General features: G+C 35.6%; 1 protein-coding gene across 1 annotated transcript; it reads left to right on the forward strand.

Annotated features, from left to right (window-relative positions):
- The first annotated feature begins 14,786 nt into the window (after nt 1-14,786).
- Nucleotides 14,787-17,010, forward strand: LOC116001598 (basic transcription factor 3-like). Its single transcript, XM_031241482.1, has 6 exons — nt 14,787-14,960; nt 15,447-15,514; nt 15,853-16,001; nt 16,089-16,145; nt 16,491-16,529; nt 16,622-17,010. The coding sequence occupies exons 2-6, from the start codon at nt 15,447-15,449 to the stop codon at nt 16,804-16,806; spliced, it is 498 nt and encodes a 165-aa protein (XP_031097342.1). The 5' UTR covers nt 14,787-14,960; the 3' UTR covers nt 16,807-17,010.
- Nucleotides 17,011-18,768: the final 1,758 nt, after the last annotated feature.

Here is an 18,768-nt window from a genome sequence, read left to right on the forward strand (position 1 = left end):
TTTTTTAATTAAAATTAGGGATGACTTATTTTTTAGCAGTGAGATTGACTTGGAGGTGTCGTCTTTTCAATAAGTGATTGGCTAGTAGAAATCTTAAGTCAGATCACGACTTAGCAGTTAGCATAAGATAAGGAGACTTGTTGACAGAATTAAAGCTATGGTTGAAGTTATTGTTGATCAAGACAAGCTAAAAAACATATAATTTTGTTTAACAAATGTATTTTCACTATTTTGAAATGTTTGATAGTATAAATTGAGCAAATAAAATAGCAGTATGTAAATGCGTAAGTAAAGAGAGTTGAGAATAAGAGAATTTATAATATTTCGGTGGGTTGTGTAATCTTTCTAATTCATGTTAGAACAATTTAGCAAAAATCACATTTTAATTCGCGATTTTATTTGAGGTATTAATTTGGGCAAAAACTTGTGTGAGACCGTCTCACGAGGTATTAATTTGGGCAAAAACTTGTGTGAGACCGTCTCACCATGAGACGGGTCGGGTCGGGTCGGGTCAAGATGCAAATGTAACACTTATATGCACAAATGTCATACTTATATGCTCAAATGTAATACTAATTAGGAATAAAATTTTTGTTACTTATTAGGGTAAATGTAATACTTTTAAAGGAAAATACAATACTTTTATCTTTCGATTTAAAAGTATTACATTTTTCCTCAAAAGTATTATATTTGCCCTTATAAGTGAGAAGCACTTGTCAACATTACTTATTATGAAAAATGTATTACTTTTTCTCTTATAAGTAACAAAAATTATATTTTTGATTAGTGTTATATTTGAGCATATAAGTGTGAGATTTGCACATATAAGTATGACATTTGCATGGTGCGTTGACCCGACCCGACCCGTCTCACGAATAAGGATCCGTGAGACGGTCTCACACAAGTGTGACCCATTAATTTGAGGGGATCACTTTCGATTTAAGTCGGGTCAAAGTGTATTTGAGATTTTGTATATTAACACGCTCAAAATGGTTAATACGTAATAGGTAAATGAGGTAATTGGTTTTCAAATGTACTATGAAGTTTTGAAAGGTTTTAAAGAAATTTTTGTCACACATTGAAAAAGTACGTGAATTTGTACTAGTATAAATATATTTTAATCTTTTAAGAGGTTTGAAATGCATTGCTTGAAGGCTTGAATGCACTCTCTTATGCATCGTAGTTTAGGACTTATTATTATTACTATTATTATATTAAGTTCAATAGGATATTTGAGCGACCTAAAGCTCTTGGAGCTTATTTTGGAGTTTGATTTGCACCGTATTCTCTAGAGAGTCCTATGCTACACAATTTACACCCCTTAAAAAGTTGAATTATATTTATATTGGTGCAAACCCATATGTTAATATGTTATGCTTTTCCAATGTATGTGGGACTACTTATAATTCGTTCAAAGTTTTATTTTTTTCAATTTAATGAGTACACTTTGAGATAAATTTATTATTCACATATTATCCGTTTTGAGTGTATAATATATCAAATTAATTCTCTCACTTAGGAGAACCTAAATCCATTTTGACATGACCCAAATTGAAAGTGAATTCATTCAAAATATTGTCTCAAAATCACCACTTAAATGCCATTTTTTGATAATTTTTTCAACATGCACTTCCCTTTTGAGGGAGGTAAAATAGGAAGGTTACTTTGCACTCCAGTTATGGTCCATATTTTTCTCTCCTAACATCATGAAGAGAAGAAAATAAATAGATTTTAAAGAAAGTGCGGTTTATCACACACCTTGAATTTTTTGTGTTTTCTTAACTTTTTTTTTTTTTGGAGGAATTTGTTTGTTTTCATAATAAAAATTCCTACAATCCACTCTCACTTAACTCTAAGGAAGGGATCCACTAATAAATTTGATAAAAAAATACAAAGTGGTCGTTCTTTCACAAAAATCTTCCACAAAGTCCCTAGATTACTTTATGTTTCCTCCATAGTTCTTTGCTTCCATGGTTAATTACAAACTCACCTTAAACTTCACGACTCATCTAATCTTCACAAATATTTACCACAATAAAGTCTCATTGTAATACTTGATTTCCAACCTCCCTGGTGTTCTTTCCCAAGAGTAGTTATCACAACTTTCTAGTTCTTCGTTATCTTTCTTCAAGGAATGATCTGAGTTGAGGTCAGGATAAGGATGCGCATTTTGATGGATTTAAAGGATTTAATGTGGCTTAGAGATTGTTTGTGGGTAGGTTTAAGAGCTTTAATTTAAACGCTAGATAGTAAGCTAGTGTCAGTTCAAGCTATGAACTTCTCGTCAGAAGAGATGCCATTGTATCAAGAGAGAGAATAGGAGAGAGAGTGAGAAGAGATCATCTGCTATACAAGATTCATAGAACAGTATTTTCTGACATTGTAATTTAATGCTCATGTGCTGCTGTGCTCACAGCAGGCGCCCATGCGGGCGCGTGCACTGCACGTGCCCGCAAGGAGCGAGGCGCGCCCGACCACATTTTTTTTAATTATTTTTTTAAATTTGATTTGTTTTAATTTTTTTTTCTCCACCCTCATTTTCTTTTTTCTAATCACACTTACAAAAACTTCTAAAAAATCGCGAAAAACCTCCATTGATAATGATGCTCTAAGTTGAAAGAATTTCTATATCCTTTCCTTGAAATTCAAATTCTTTTGAATTTCGATGTTGGCACTTTGTCTTAGTTGTATATAGGATAACGGCAGTATTTAAGAATTATTTTCTAGATTTGTGTTGCCTTTTGTTGGAAAATATGATTAAAATTGACATTTTGAGTGACTATTTTGTGTTACAAATATATGTAGAATTCACTTTTGTTTTGGGCGGTCAAAGTATATTTGAGTTTTTTTAAATGAGACGAAAAATTGATATATTGTAGTTCAAAATTGATAATGGGTAAATGAGAAAATTGATTCTCAAATTGTACTCATGAAGTTGGAAAATTTGGAGTTGGGAAGGCTTGTAACTTGTAAGGAGCTAGCCATTGTTCCACATTGAAAAATGATGTGGGTTTGCACAAGTATATAACAATTCTTCTTGTATAATAGCTCTTGTCAAGTGTAGTGAAAAGGCTGAATGACTATGCCATTTTTTTTTTTTAAAGATATTATTGATAGTTGGAAGAAATATGTACCTTTAATATGTATATATTGCACTGCTGTATTAAACAACTTCTCACAATGAAAATTCCTTGGAATAAAATTTTGTAGTGGATACCCAACTTAACTGGTATCTAAGTTCAAAAGGGACAAATAAATTATAGAGCGAAGTCTTCAATTTCTAAAGATTCATGTCTTCTAGTTAAAAATATTTTATGTTAAATAAGCTATTCTTCTAAAATATTTTATAGAGTAAAGTCTCTTCAATCTAGAAGTGAAAACTCTTCCGTTTGTCAATCTCTTCTAATCAAGAACCTCTTTTGAGATCGAGTTAACTTCTTCCATTTGACATTTTATGTTGATTCTTCATGTAAGATAAGAAAATTACATTTTTCGTTCCTAAATTATAACGTATTAATTGTAAAATTTGTCTTTAATTGTTGATTGTGCTCATTTTTCGTCCCTAAACTATCATAGACGTTCCACTTTTTCAAAATTTCCAAGAAGCACGATTCACATGATTTCCTTATTGCCCTTTGATTCCAATTTTACGTCTCTTCTTCCTCTAATTAAATCAGTACCTTCTTTATTTTATATTTCATTTAAATCTCACCCATATAGATTTTAGATAATCAAAAGTTATGATGAGTTTCTAGTTCTCATGACGAGTTCTCATTTGAACATATATATATATATATATATATATATATATATATATATATGCATAGGATTAGATGTGAAGAGGAGCTCAGGAAGGACGGTGCGAATAAATATGAGCCCTTGGTATGTTCAGATCAACAGCTTTAAAAAAAAATTTACACTTCTAATTTATTGTCTTTGCATTCTATTCAAATTTGTGAAGGCTCAACAATGTGCGCTAAAAGACACAAAATTGTGCATTCATCTTCACGAAATTATTAAACCCGTGACTTTTCGCCCCTCTTTCACGGGACTTAGCAATAGGTCTGTTGAACATACTTGTTAAATCAATCTATTAACAATGTGCACTCAAACGCAAAAAAATAATGCACGCATAGACAAAATACGCACTTACATACAAAATTACCAAATTGTCACCGCATTTTTAAAAAAAAAATTTCTTCAGTTGATCTATATATATATATATATATATATGGGTTCCCGTACGGTTGGGTGTGTCATGTGTAGTTGTGTAGTGAGATGAGAGTCATTGATCTTGCATAAATCAACGTCCAGGATTAACAATGATTAAAATATCGCGGTGCTTTTTGCATCTAGGTCAAATTTAAGGTGCGTGGTTTTTGTGCTTAAAGTGTGTGGTGTTTGTGCTATGTGATTAAGGTGCGTCAGTTGTTGAAAACTTAAGTGCATCACCCTAAAGCTTTAGGTGCGTGGTTTTCCTTCTTAAGATGCGTGATTTATGTGCTTAAGGTGCGTTAATAGTTGAAACTTAAGGTGCGTCGACCTAAGGCTTTAGGTGTGTGGTTTTCCTTTTAAGGTGCGTTGTATTCCTTCTTAAGGTGCGTTGTATTCCTTCTTAAGGTGCGTCAGTCTAAAGCTTTAGGTGCATGAGTTTCCTTCTTAAGGTGTTGTTTTTTCCTTCTTAAGGTACTTTGTTTTCCTTCTTAAGGTGCATTGGTTGTTGAAGCTTAAGGTGCGTTGGCCTAAGGCTTTAGGTGCGTTGTTTTCCTTCTTAAGGTGTGTTGGTCTAAAGCTTTAAGTGCATGAGTTTCCTTCTTAAGGTGATTTTTTTCCTTCTTAATGTACTTTAATTTGTTTTCCTTCTTAAAGTGTGCCGGTTTAAATCTTTGGTTGCATGAGTTTCCTTCTTAAGGTGTTTTTTTTTCCCCTTCTTAAGGTACTTTGTTTTCATTCATAAGGTGCATTTATTTCCAGCTTAAGGTGTGTCATTATATTTTTACCTTTTGCTTATTTAATTGAGAACAATCTTTCTTGTTTTTTTTTTTTTTTTTTAAGAGTTTAAAAACATAACCAATATTCTTTATAAGATTTTCTCTACAAATCATATTTATGTTAATTCAACTTAATGTCCGTAGATTAAAAGTTTAAGGTGCATCAGTTTAGAAGTTTTTTTAAAGAGCGTTGATCATCGCACAACCGCACGAGAAGCTATCCCCGCACCTGAACCATCCCATATATATATATATATATATATATATATAGGGATGAATTCGGGTGCGGGGATGCTCCTAGGTGCGGTCATGTGGTTAGATTTGAGCTATTGATCAAATCTAGATCAATGGATCAAATCAATGAAAATTAAAAAAAGAAACGTGTGTCTAGAAGAAAGAAACATAAACTAAAAATGGTGCACCTTAAGTGATAGAAACACGCACCTTAAGTGTTAGAATAACGCACCTTAAGTGTTAAAACGACGCACCTTAAGTATTGACATCGCGCACCTTCAATTTATAACAATGGCGCACCTTATGTGATACAAAGACGCACCTTAAGTGTTAAAATGACGCACCTTAAATTTTGTTCAAAAGTTTTGTTCTTGAGGGTCTAAGCTAGGGGTCTGACAAACCCATCAGTTCAAAAGTTTTGTTCTTGAGGGCCTAAGCTAGGGGTCTGACAGACCCATCAGTTCAAAAGTTTTGTTCTTGAGGGTCTAAGCTAGGGGTCTGTCAAACCCCTCACTCAGGCCCCTTAGTTCAAAAGGGAGAAGGGTGACAGGCAAAGAGTGTCTGTTATCCTCTGTTGCCTTCTTCTTGAGGTACTGGGTGATGGGCGACCCTAGCCCGCTAGTTATGTGGATAGGTTTGTTTCGGTTTTGAAGAAGAAACAAGGCGCACCTTAAGCGCAAGACCTGCGCACCTTAAGTCCAAGACTTACACACCTCAATCCCAAACCCTATGCACCTTAAGTTTGACCCATATGAAAAATGACCAAATTGTCACCGCGTTTTTTAAGCGTTGTTAATCCTGGACATTGATTTTAGCAAGATCAATGACTCTCCTCTCACTGCACAATCACACTTGAGCGCTCCAACCGCACGAGAACCGATTTCTCTATCTCTCTCTCTCTCTCTCGCTATATATATATATGTTAATTTTTAAAAAATAAAATTAAAAAAAATACATTTTGTTTGAAACTTGAAGAAGAATTTCAATCTCAATCAGATGTAAATGGCAGATGATGGAAGAGGTAATAAGAAGACAGAGAGAAAAATAATGTATATTATTTTAGGTTAAATAAAGGTAAAATAGTCAATAAAATAGATAATCTAAAAGACTCAGGAATAGAGTAATATCAAGAAGGGCCAACTAATAGCTATTCTCTTTGCAAGGGATAGGTTACTTGGAATACAGGTCTTTGCCATAAAATATAGTATAGTAGATATTTCGGCTGCTGAACTGACGACAGCCATATTAATTACGAGTACGTGTACAAAGTAATTGCCATAAGTAGTACTCCGTATCTTCTTAATCTATTGGCCGTACTAATAGTGAAGATTGGATAATGATAATAATTGAATTCTTTGGTTAATAAAACCCCAGTTTTACTGGCCAGACAAGCACAAACGATATCTAGAGTTTTGTTTTTTCTTTCAACAACTATCTCTTATAGACTTTTGTTGTATAGTATGTATCACGGAGAACGCTAAGCATTTTAGTATATAGGGAAATTTGCAACGTAGCAATCTTGCAAGTGGCCGGGAGGAAAGCTATATATTAACATTTAACAGCGCTTGCAGCTAGCTAATATAATCTGCGAGTGAGTATGATCCGACAAGACGATATCTTCGATTGCGACTGCGACTTTATACGGCCATGTTTGACTAAGTGGCGAATTGAATTGAAAGATCGAGATGAGAGGTTTTTGAGCTGAGGTTTATGTGTGGATGGGAGGTTTAATATTGGCCACAAAATTAAGTATAAGATTATAATCCGGCCAAGAGGACTCACTGACTACCTTATCTCGGATCGGATCGGAGAATTTATGGATGGCCTTTGCTTCCTTTTCGGATAACCTAACCTACAGAAGAGCTGAGGTTACGTTGCCGCGCCCCATAATTAGCTCTCTGCTTGCTCTAATCTTCAATTCTCGCTGATGACAATCCAATCCCATCCAAGGCCATCTGCTTTCATCCAACGTTACGTTGCCGCTGCAAATTCCTCCGATCCCTAAGCTCCGTAACATCATATCGCTGCTTCAATTCGTTTCATGCTTCTTTTGAGCGATCGAGCCCCGTAGGGATGGCAATGGGTGGGATAATGAGAAGTATACTCCAAGTCCTATCCCTAAAATCTCATCCTCTCCTTGTCTTCGTCCTATTAGAGATAAGAATTTTTTGCCAACACGGACAACTCAACTAATCACAGAAGTAAAATTTGTCAAGAGATCAATGATGGTGTTTCACCAATAGCAGCATAGAGCAACATCTCAAATGAGAAGACTCGTTCACAAAAGTCTAGCACCTATTGATCAAGTCATCATGATTAACCCCCCACAATCCTCTTAGGTCAAGGTGTGGGGTGCCTAAGGTGGACAATTTCACCTTTTGTCACAAGAGATAAGAATATTTTTTATCCCATTTCAGTCAACCTTAGTCAAACTAATATAAATCTTAATATTTAAATAAAATAATTTAAATATAAAATTTTTAATCCTAAAATACTTAAATTTTCAATAACAACCGAGATGTCAAATATATGCTCTGTTTGACACACTTGGCTGAAAATCTAGTTGAAAGCTAGGCAGCTAAAAAGCAAGTAATGTTTGGTGTTGATAAGTGTAAAAAAAAATGACATAAAAGGATAAACTGAGATATTAGGGTTTTAATTAATGAATGTTAGATGGTGTTGTTTTTGTAAATTAATAATGATAAAGAAAGAAAAAGAAAAGTAAAAAAAAATTTTGAAGCGCAACTTGGAATACGTTTCAAAATAAACTATTATTTTAAACTTCTCATGTTTTACCAAACAACGCTTAATTTTTTATTTTTATTTTATATCTCAATTAAGGAAGGGGGAAACCCAATTATAGTCTAGTTTATTTCATACATTTGACGCCAAGAGGGGAAACCATTAAGGTTATCATCAAGGTAGGCAAGTACGTCTTCTGGGGGTTGATCGAGAACATGCATGCCTCGTGGCCATCTTTTGGCAAGTATTGCTAGAACATCTGTCGTTGTATTCTGCTCGTGTGCAACCAGAGAAAGCTGCCAGTCATCCATGCCCCGCAACTCACGAGTACATGCTAAGAGCATCCTTATCAGTGGAGTTTTTTCGCGGTTATTGAGGAGTTTTTGTAAGTGTGATTAGGAAAGAGAATATCGAGAGAAGGAAAAAAAGAAAAAGAAAAAAGAAAATAATCACAAAGCCTGACAGTTTGTAAAAAAAATAAAAAATAAAAAATTAAAAAGCAATGCAAAAGTCAGAGTGGCAGCCGCCACTCTGACTCGCCCAGCGGGCGCGTGTTCCACACGCGCCCGCTTGGGGCGGGAAGTGCGCCAAACGCGCACTTCCTTGGTTTATTTATTTATTTTTAATTCTGTCAAAACTGACAATATCCATGTTTTAGCAGATGAATTCTTTCTTCTCTAAATATCTCCTACATCAGTTCAAGGTTCTTAATCTTAGTTTTTACACTGACATGATTCTCCTATTATACAATGGTGTGGATGCTCTAACAATATGTTGTGGACTGTGGCATTTACCATGGTAACTCCGTTCAAGCCGTCAACTACAACCTTTGAGTCACTCTCAAACACAACATGTTTAACGCCCAATGAGTTGGCCAGTTGGATTCCTCTTAACAATGCCCAGGCTTTCGCCACTAATATATCCGATTCTGAAATCTGAACCTTTATTTACTCCTTATTTTGGTTATTTGTGGTACAAAATGTCCTTATCTTAGTGGGAATCTATGACTCGTTTGTGTGTTATTTGTTCTTAGGTGTAATTGTCCACGACGAGTAGCAAAGGGGATAAATTGCTCCCCTAGGGTTTTATGTTTGAATTGGATTGTTAATTCGTCTTGTTAGTGATTGATGGCCATCAATTGTTAACTTATTTTGGAGAGGATTTCATCTCAACGAAAGTTGGATGAAAGACTCGATCCTAACCAATTTCAAACCCAATTTTCCTACTATGAAAATCAGGGTATTTGGGGCTTATAGTGATTTTGTGTTTTAAGGGTTAGGATTAATGCATCACGAAAGTGGGCAATCCTACTCTAATTATTGTTTATTGATTACTACTGTAGCTTGAACCTGAATTCTTTTGTGCATTGCCATAATTCCCTTGGTGAATTTATTTTTCCCTTAATTCTAAGTTGTTGGTGCATCAAGAAAGCAATACTCCAAATCTGGACCCATCTTTATTCATATAGTTTATTCCATGTTTAATTTGCATTCATTTTATTTTCCATACTCAGTCATAATTTGCTTGGATCCTTCTGAATTCCAATATATTAGTGTCTAGAATCTTGCAATTCATACAAGTACGTATCATAGTCACAATCCTCAGCTCTTCTGGGGGTTGATCGAGAACATGCATGCCTCGTGGCCATCTTTTGGCAAGTATTGCTAGAACATCTGTCGTTGTATTCTGCTCGTGTGCAACCAGAGAAAGCTGCCAGTCATCCATGCCCCGCAACTCACGAGTACATGCTAAGAGCATCCTTATCAGTGGAGTTTTTTCGCGGTTATTGAGGAGTTTTTGTAAGTGTGATTAGGAAAGAGAATATCGAGAGAAGGAAAAAAAGAAAAAGAAAAAAGAAAATAATCACAAAGCCTGACAGTTTGTAAAAAAAATAAAAAATAAAAAATTAAAAAGCAATGCAAAAGTCAGAGTGGCAGCCGCCACTCTGACTCGCCCAGCGGGCGCGTGTTCCACACGCGCCCGCTTGGGGCGGGAAGTGCGCCAAACGCGCACTTCCTTGGTTTATTTATTTATTTTTAATTCTGTCAAAACTGACAATATCCATGTTTTAGCAGATGAATTCTTTCTTCTCTAAATATCTCCTACATCAGTTCAAGGTTCTTAATCTTAGTTTTTACACTGACATGATTCTCCTATTATACAATGGTGTGGATGCTCTAACAATATGTTGTGGACTGTGGCATTTACCATGGTAACTCCGTTCAAGCCGTCAACTACAACCTTTGAGTCACTCTCAAACACAACATGTTTAACGCCCAATGAGTTGGCCAGTTGGATTCCTCTTAACAATGCCCAGGCTTTCGCCACTAATATATCCGATTCTGAAATCTGAACCTTTATTTACTCCTTATTTTGGTTATTTGTGGTACAAAATGTCCTTATCTTAGTGGGAATCTATGACTCGTTTGTGTGTTATTTGTTCTTAGGTGTAATTGTCCACGACGAGTAGCAAAGGGGATAAATTGCTCCCCTAGGGTTTTATGTTTGAATTGGATTGTTAATTCGTCTTGTTAGTGATTGATGGCCATCAATTGTTAACTTATTTTGGAGAGGATTTCATCTCAACGAAAGTTGGATGAAAGACTCGATCCTAACCAATTTCAAACCCAATTTTCCTACTATGAAAATCAGGGTATTTGGGGCTTATAGTGATTTTGTGTTTTAAGGGTTAGGATTAATGCATCACGAAAGTGGGCAATCCTACTCTAATTCTTGTTTATTGATTACTACTGTAGCTTGAACCTGAATTCTTTTGTGCATTGCCATAATTCCCTTGGTGAATTTATTTTTCCCTTAATTCTAAGTTGTTGGTGCATCAAGAAAGCAATACTCCAAATCTGGACCCATCTTTATTCATATAGTTTATTCCATGTTTAATTTGCATTCATTTTATTTTCCATACTCAGTCATAATTTGCTTGGATCCTTCTGAATTCCAATATATTAGTGTCTAGAATCTTGCAATTCATACAAGTACGTATCATAGTCACAATCCTCAGCGGGACGATATTTTCACCCCCTTTTCACTATCACCACTTTACTCATCGGTCGCCAAGGGAGAGCATTTACATATGTTATTAGTAAATCCACTGACCTAGAAACCGGAGCTGTTCCTTACAACTTCTCCATAACCCGCTGCATTGTTCTGAAGATTCACACTACCATCAATATTATTTTTGAAATAATTTCCTTTCCTTAGGGCTTTACCCAGCTGACTCGTTTCCAGACTCCAAAATTAGCTGAACCAGTTCCATTAGAGCAATTAGACCTGGTAAAGGCTAGATTAAATTCTCTCAGCTAGGTGGTGATCCAGTTGATCTTGAAATTCATGGGCTTTTCAATGTTAGAGAAGATTGCTTCATTTATATATCCACTTTTAGAGCCACCGCACTATGATAGATTGATAGCAAATAGGGAGGCATTGTTATGGGGGTTGCTACCTTGGTTCTTCTCGTTAGTTCCTTGGTCTAACCATTTGGTGAAGGGGAGTGCACTAGTTCTCGTGGTGAAATCAGGGAGAATCACCTTCCATATAGCTACTGCCTTTGGGCATCTTCGTATCATATGCTTAGTGTCTTCCACTACGTTACTACAAAGCCAGCACTTATCATTTGTAGTAAAGCCACGTTTAGCTCTATTGCTGTTAGACATTATTCTGTCATGTCTAACCAGTAATAAAAAGGCCCGAATGCGGTTCCAAACCTTTAGACTACGTAGATAGGACCAGTGGTGAGCCGTCGTAGGCTCCCAAATTAAAACCTTACAATATGTAATATTGAGAGTAAGGATCGTTCCCACGAGGAGCAACTAATTCACTTATGTGTTTAAATTATAGAGAGGGGGTTTGGTATGAAATTGACGTTCAAGGTATATAAATGATTAAGAATAGAAAAGATAAGAATCAAGCGAAGTTTACTATTGAAATCAATTGAATTTTTAACACTTGGTCTAAGAAAATATTCACCACCAAGTGTCCGAGTCTTAATTACTGTTCATCGACTCCAAGACAAATTCACTTGCATTTGAGTATTCATTATGGAATTCATTCATGTTTTTCCTTAGTCATTGGTAATCAAACACAAGCGGTATCAACTATCCCTAACTATCAAATAACACAAGACAAGCGCTTATATTTAACTTGATAGCAACATTAAAACGAGAAAAATCAACGAAACTAAACAACATAAACACAAGCGGTTATGTTAAATTCATATTAATATTAATATTCTTCCTATGATTGAATTAACACTAAAGCCGTGATAGAATTAATCATAGTTGCTACTTAGAAAAGATCGAAAATAAATTACAAGAATCATTTCCTATTCTAGCTATGAATTGAATCAAATAATTAAACTAGTAGGCCTTCTAGCAATCAAATGAAACAATTAATCAAAACAAATAAAAGCACAGGAGAATATCAAATACTCAAATGGATATGAATTCAACATTAAGAACTAATTCAATTTCACAGTACAAAAAGATCTAGGGTTCATATAATCTTGACCAAGTTTAGAGAATTAGCCTCGCAGGGCTACGAACCATAAAACTTAACATGGAAGAAAAATTGTGAACTGTAAAAATATAAAATAAAGCAACTAGCTACTCTGATTATATTGCCTCAACAACAAAAACTCACTACTATTTATACACTTCTAATCTCAACAAAATCTCTTAAATTGAGCAAAACAATTCATTGAAAATAAACTTGCACCTCTCAAAAATAGAGCTAGATGGTTGAAATTATCTTTGTCGTCCAATTCCCTACTGCTGTTGCTAATCGAAAACTGTCTTCTTCGGAACTCCTTCAAACTTGCGCTGGAATCGTTGGTGCCATTTTTGGAGTCGACAAAATTTTTGTGTGATAAAAATGAATTGGGTAAAGGTATTTATAGGGTTGAATGGTTGATAAAAAGAAAAAAAAAATTGTATTCGGCCAGTGCAACGACCAAAAATTTGGCCGTTGCACCGACCAGAAATATGAGAGTAACTTGGCCTCCGGCAGAGGCTACAAGCAAATATGCAACGGCCAAAATATTTTATTTTGGCCGTTGCACATTGCAAATATTTTGGCCGTTGCACATTGCAGGGCTAAGTTTAGGTTAAATTAAATTTTTTTTTTTATAAATTATAAAATCCATTTAGCCATGGCAGCAAAGCATGCGCTTCCCGCCCTAGGCCAGACGGGCATGGGTCGATTCCGTGCCGGGCCCCGAATTTATTTTGAAGGACCTGAACTGGCCCTTAATAAGTCGGTTCCGGTTTGAGCTAAGTCCGGTCCAGGCTCACTTTTTTCCAGGTCGATTCAGGATTAGTTCGACCTTGAACCGGTCCGTAGCCATCTCTATGGCTTGCTGCACGTCTGGGGGGTTGTGTTTTCAAAGAAGAAGATTGAGGACTTTTGGAAGTTCACATGTTCGCCTGAGGCTTTACAGAATGTATCCAGGCAGCCTTTAATCACTTTTACTTGTTCGATCGTGGCCTCGCCAAATAATGTCATATCATCTGCTAAGAGCAAGTGCGAGATATTAGGGCCTTGTCTCGAAACTCTAATACCTTTCCATGAACTAGACTTAACAGTGTGCACAATTAAGTAACTAAGTCTCTCAATATAGAATACGAAAATGAGAGGAGAAATGGGGTCTCCCTGTCTAATGACTCGCTTAGGGTTGAACAAGTCTGAATGCTCTCCATTCCAGGTGATCGCGAACCTTGGTGACCGTATGCAAGCTAAAATGTTCCTCCTCCATATTTGGTTAAAGCCGATATCTTGCAAGGTGTCATGGATAAAGTCCTAAGATAAGCAATCGTATGCCTTCTCTAAGTCTATCTTCACGACCATCTAGCCGGTGGAACCTTTCTTCATTCTCATAGAGTTCAAAACTTCTTGGTATACAGTAATGTTGTTGGTTATTTGTCTGCCAGGTACGAAGTTCGTCTGGTAGGAACCTATCATCTTCTACGAAATGGCTTTTAGTCAAGTTGTCATGACCTTGGTGAGCACAATTTGTAGGATACGTTTCCTAGCCCTGTGGGCCTTTGTTGTTTCACCGTCTCAAGATTTGGGATTTTAGGAATTAGATAAATTAAGGTATCATTGCATCTCTCTAGCAAGTGCCCACTATCAAAGAAGTTGGTAGCAAAATTGATAATAGATTTTCCTACTGTATTCCAAGCTTGTTGGTAGAAGCCAACACTAAAAGCATCTGAACCCGATACCTTGTAGGGAGACATATTAAAAAGCTCCTGCTTAATTTCATCATAGGAAAAAAGGTTTGTTAATCTTCTACCATTCCTATGTTTGTATTGATGGGAATTGGCCATATAATATGCTCATATATGTTGTCTCTAGCTCCTTCTGTAAACAGATTGATGACGTATGAATTATTTTACCATATTTTACAATATTACGTAAACGTTAATAGTATAAGTGTATTTTGAGCGAGAAGTTAAAATGAAGGTTTTGTTTTTATTAATAGTATAGAAGATAGATAGATATAGATTATCATAAATAGATTTATTATTATAAATAATAAATAATAAATATTATAATCATTAAAATAATTAATATTTTATAAAAAATAACTTTATAAAAAATTTATATTATTTTTCAAAGAAAATGAACCAACTTAAAAAAAAATACAATTTTCTAACTTTCATTCAAAAAAATACGTAGTAATTTTTTAATTTCCGCCAAACATTAAAAATAAATAAATCTGAAAAATAATTTTAATTTTCTGTTTTACGAAAATACTTTCCTTTCTTTCCAAACGACACCTTAATATAGCTTGGGGAAACAATCTCACTGTCGCAGTTAGGGTTTCATTATCTTCTCCCAAAAACATAACAACCCCAGCCACTGTCGCCGCTTTTTTTCCAAACTATCACAGCTCTCTCTCTCTCTCTCTCTCGCCACACTCGCCGTCCGGCACTATCTCTCGCCCTCGGTCAACAGCCGCCTGAAGCATCGTGAGAGGTAACGAGCCCTTGGTTTTTATGTCTTTAATAAAGATCCTATAACCTATAATGCAATCTATATATTTCAAGGACTTTTAGTGCTGGAAGTTTGGAAATTAGAATGCGCCAATTATAGCGATTTAGAGATTTTTATTCTGCAATTTTACAGAATGCGTGTTGGCTGTTATCGCTTTTAATTTCTTCCCATATCATTGTTCGTTTTACAGAATTGATGATTACACTGTTTGAATGTATGTTTCTATATTCGTACACACTTACTTGTTGTGCTTATTTAATTAGATGCTAATAGTGGAAGGAATAAATATTTAATTAGCTGTTTAAATGTTCAACATTATGAACAAATAGCTCAGTGCTATTTCTGGTGATAAGTGATTCTTCTCTATTCAGGTTTTTTTTTTTTTTTTTAAAAAAAAAATGGTGTTCAGCTGCTGTATATCAACTGCATCATGTCTTACCGAATTCGGTGCTCATTTAATCTGTGCAGATGAATGTAGAAAAGCTTCAAAAGATGGCCGGTTCTGTCCGGACCGGTGGCAAGGGAACTATGAGGAGGTTTGTTTGCTATTAGTTTTATGTGGAGTATTAGATTTCCTTTTCTGCATTATTCTCTTTCTAGAAGAAAATGTAGTTACCATTTGAGTGATAGGTGTTTGCATCTGCAATAGGAATATGTGATAGTTCTATTTAATTTGGCTATTGGTGGAAGGAAATGGTTTTGACAATATAGAAAAATTTATCTTAATTTTGTTTGGGAATGCCCATCTCCTGCGCAGCTGTTCTAATTGCATGCTGATGCACTATTCCGTTTATTTGTGTGATTGTTTTCATATATTTACTTTATTAAGAAGTAGTTTATTGTTTGATAGTGTTTAATTCATCTCCCTATACAGAAAGAAGAAGGCGGTTCACAAAACTACTACTACGGATGACAAAAGACTTCAGAGTACTCTGAAGAGAATAGGGGTGAATGCCATTCCTGCCATAGAAGAGGTGAACATTTTCAAGGAGGATGTAGTTATCCAGTTCCTTAATCCAAAAGGTATAAGTGCTATAAAATATGTGATATTCATATGCTCTTTAATCACCATCCATTTGGCTAAATAGTTTCCCCATTTTTTCTCTACAGTTCAAGCTTCAATTGCTGCAAATACTTGGGTTGTGAGTGGTTCTCCTCAGATTAAGAGTATGTGCTCTTTGTTTTACAGTTTGTAAAAGTTACTTTTGAGAGCTATATTATTCTTGGTATCAATTTGTTTAATGTTGCAAAAATGTTTAAATGAAAACTTTTATTTTTGATTTGTTTTTCCATTTTTTGGTGTTCTTTTCTGCTTAGATCATTCATTGGATTTGTTGCCAAGCATGTCTACTAATGTTGATGTACTTATATTGATGTGATTTTGTGTATCTTTAGTGCTTTTGTTGTCAAATAGTGGAGGTTGTGTTAGTGTGTTACCCTTTTTTTAGTACTTTGTTTTACCATGTTTCAAGCAAGACTAGACAAAAAACTAACATTTACTTTTCCTTGCAGAATTGCAAGATATTCTTCCTCAAATTATTCACCAATTGGGTATGCAATCCTTATTCCCTCTTAATCTCTGTTTCAATAATGCATCGAGCATTGGAGTATTTCGTTTAATGCTTGTTTAAACTTCCATGTAGGTCCTGACAATCTCGAGAACTTGAAGAAGTTGGCAGAGCAGTTCCAAAAGCAAACGACTGGTACCACCGATAGTGCAGATGCAACTAGTGGTGCAAATGCCCCACAAGAAGATGATGATGATGAGGTGCCCCAACTTGTGGATGGTGAAACCTTTGAAGCTGCTGCTGACGAGGGACAAAAATAAAATTTCAATTAAATTTTGTTCCTTTTTAAGTTCTATGAGATCTTTCGTATCCTTGGGTGAGTGCTGAATATGATTTGTATTCTGAGATACTAAGCTTTTATTACATGGATGCTATTGCTATCAATTAATTTTACCCTTTAGAAGTTCTTCACACCTTTTGACAGAAGCACAGATGAATGGCAAGTAGCCCTTTTTTCCTCTGGATATGTAATTTATGCCCAGTTGGTCTTATTTAGATGCATTATTTTTAAAAGTAGGATACAAGTGATTATTGCTGTTTAATTAAGGTTATCAAGATTGGGTTAGCTTGAATAAGATGGAATCATCTTTCTAGTTAATAAAGGGGAGGGGACCCTTATCCATCTCTTTAGAAAATGGAGTTTGTGCATGATTGTTGGAGACTTTGCTTGAGCTAGTGAGATTTTAAGGCGGATCATGCTAAATATTCCTACATTATCATTTAAACTATCCCAACAATAATTCCACAAACCAAAGCACTGGGGAAGCGAAATGGAAGAAACCTCAGCTGGTTTTATGAAGATGAATGTGAACGCGACCATCGATAAAGAAAATGCAAATATGGGCTCCGACAGCATCATCAAGCACGAGAGGGGAAGGTTCATAGCTGCAAGAGGTTCACATTGGAGAGGATTTTACTCACCAAGGGAAGCGTGAGCTGCAGCTATTAGAGAAGCACTTAGCTGGACTAAAGAGAAAAATTTCGAAAGAGTGCGAGTGGAAACGGGTTTACTCCTAGCTGTTCAACATTTAAATCATCGTAGAGGAGAATCTCCATTTTATCTTGTTATTAGAGATATAGAATACTTATTGAGACGGCTCTCTCAAGTTTCTTTATCATTTGTTAAGAGATTAGCGAATCGGGCAACTCATGCTATAACTAAGCAGTTCGTTTCTAGGTCTGGTTGTGTGCAGTGATAGACTAACCCTCCTTCTCGAGTTTAATTCTTGGGTCTTAGCTAATTCTATTAGGTAGATAGAATTTGTTGTTTTCATTAGAGTTCAGAATTTTTGCATGAAACTCCAACTTCTTCCTTCGTATCGATTAATTCCTTCTTGGATTATACCCCTCAAATTCGATTCATCTTTCATGAATAACTAAATCTTTGTCCTAGCGCATCCTGAACCGTTTCCCCACTCTAAAAAAATCTTTTTACTCTAATACAACATTAGCTTTGGGGATGAAGCTTGTTTTAAGGGGGTTAGGATGTGATACCCCAAAAATCTATTTTTAAACAAAACCTCTTTCAAGCAAAACTCTTGAAATAAAAGCTCTTTTATTTAATGATTTCCTTCTATGAATTTTTATAACTATGAAACTATATTTTATAAATACCTTATATAGTTTGGAAATGAATGATGTAGCATAAACTATTTATGTACTTAGTATTATTTTAAATACCATACCTAAATAGTATAACTGTATAAGTATTGATTTCCAATTTTGATCATAAAGTTTATCTGAGAGAAACCTGTGAATCTTATACTAATGTTTTCAAGCCTAAACTTAAACCCAAAACCAACCTAGCCTATTTTTAGATAAATCAAACCCCATTATTGTCTAACCTTGACTTAACATTTTATCCAAAATCATAACCTGAGCCGCTAAGCCGAGTCATAAGGCGGAACTGGAAGCACCGCCGGACCTGACCCGCCAAGCCGAGCCACAGGGTGTGGAACCTTGAAGCGGTGTAGCGTGGTCCGTCACCCTAGACTTGTGTGGCTTCGCGGAGTTTTCCGTGGCCCTCTTTGCCCCGCGACGTAGCCCTGTCGCGGGGGCATTTTTGTGAACTCACTCCTCCCCTTTATTTTAGAACCCGAACCCTAACCCCTTTTATTTTTCCCCAGCGAAAATCTCTTGGCCGTGAACCTCTGCCACCTCCATAGCCAACCTTTTCCAATTATTTTCTTCTACTCACCTTCTACCCAAAATTTTTCCACAAA

This window comes from Ipomoea triloba, chromosome 13 (assembly GCF_003576645.1).
Source record: "Ipomoea triloba cultivar NCNSP0323 chromosome 13, ASM357664v1".
Classification (NCBI taxonomy): domain Eukaryota; kingdom Viridiplantae; phylum Streptophyta; class Magnoliopsida; order Solanales; family Convolvulaceae; genus Ipomoea; species Ipomoea triloba.

Excerpts from the sequence above, each read along its gene's own strand:
- LOC116001598 (XM_031241482.1), top strand. The coding sequence starts at position 15,447 with ATGAATGTAGAAAAGCTTCAAAAGATGGCCGGTTCTGTCCGGACCGGT. Across the intron at positions 15,515-15,852 it reads GGCAAGGGAACTATGAGGAG|AAAGAAGAAGGCGGTTCACA; the intron begins GTTTGTTTGCTA and ends CTCCCTATACAG. Across the intron at positions 16,146-16,490 it reads TGGTTCTCCTCAGATTAAGA|AATTGCAAGATATTCTTCCT; the intron begins GTATGTGCTCTT and ends TTTTCCTTGCAG.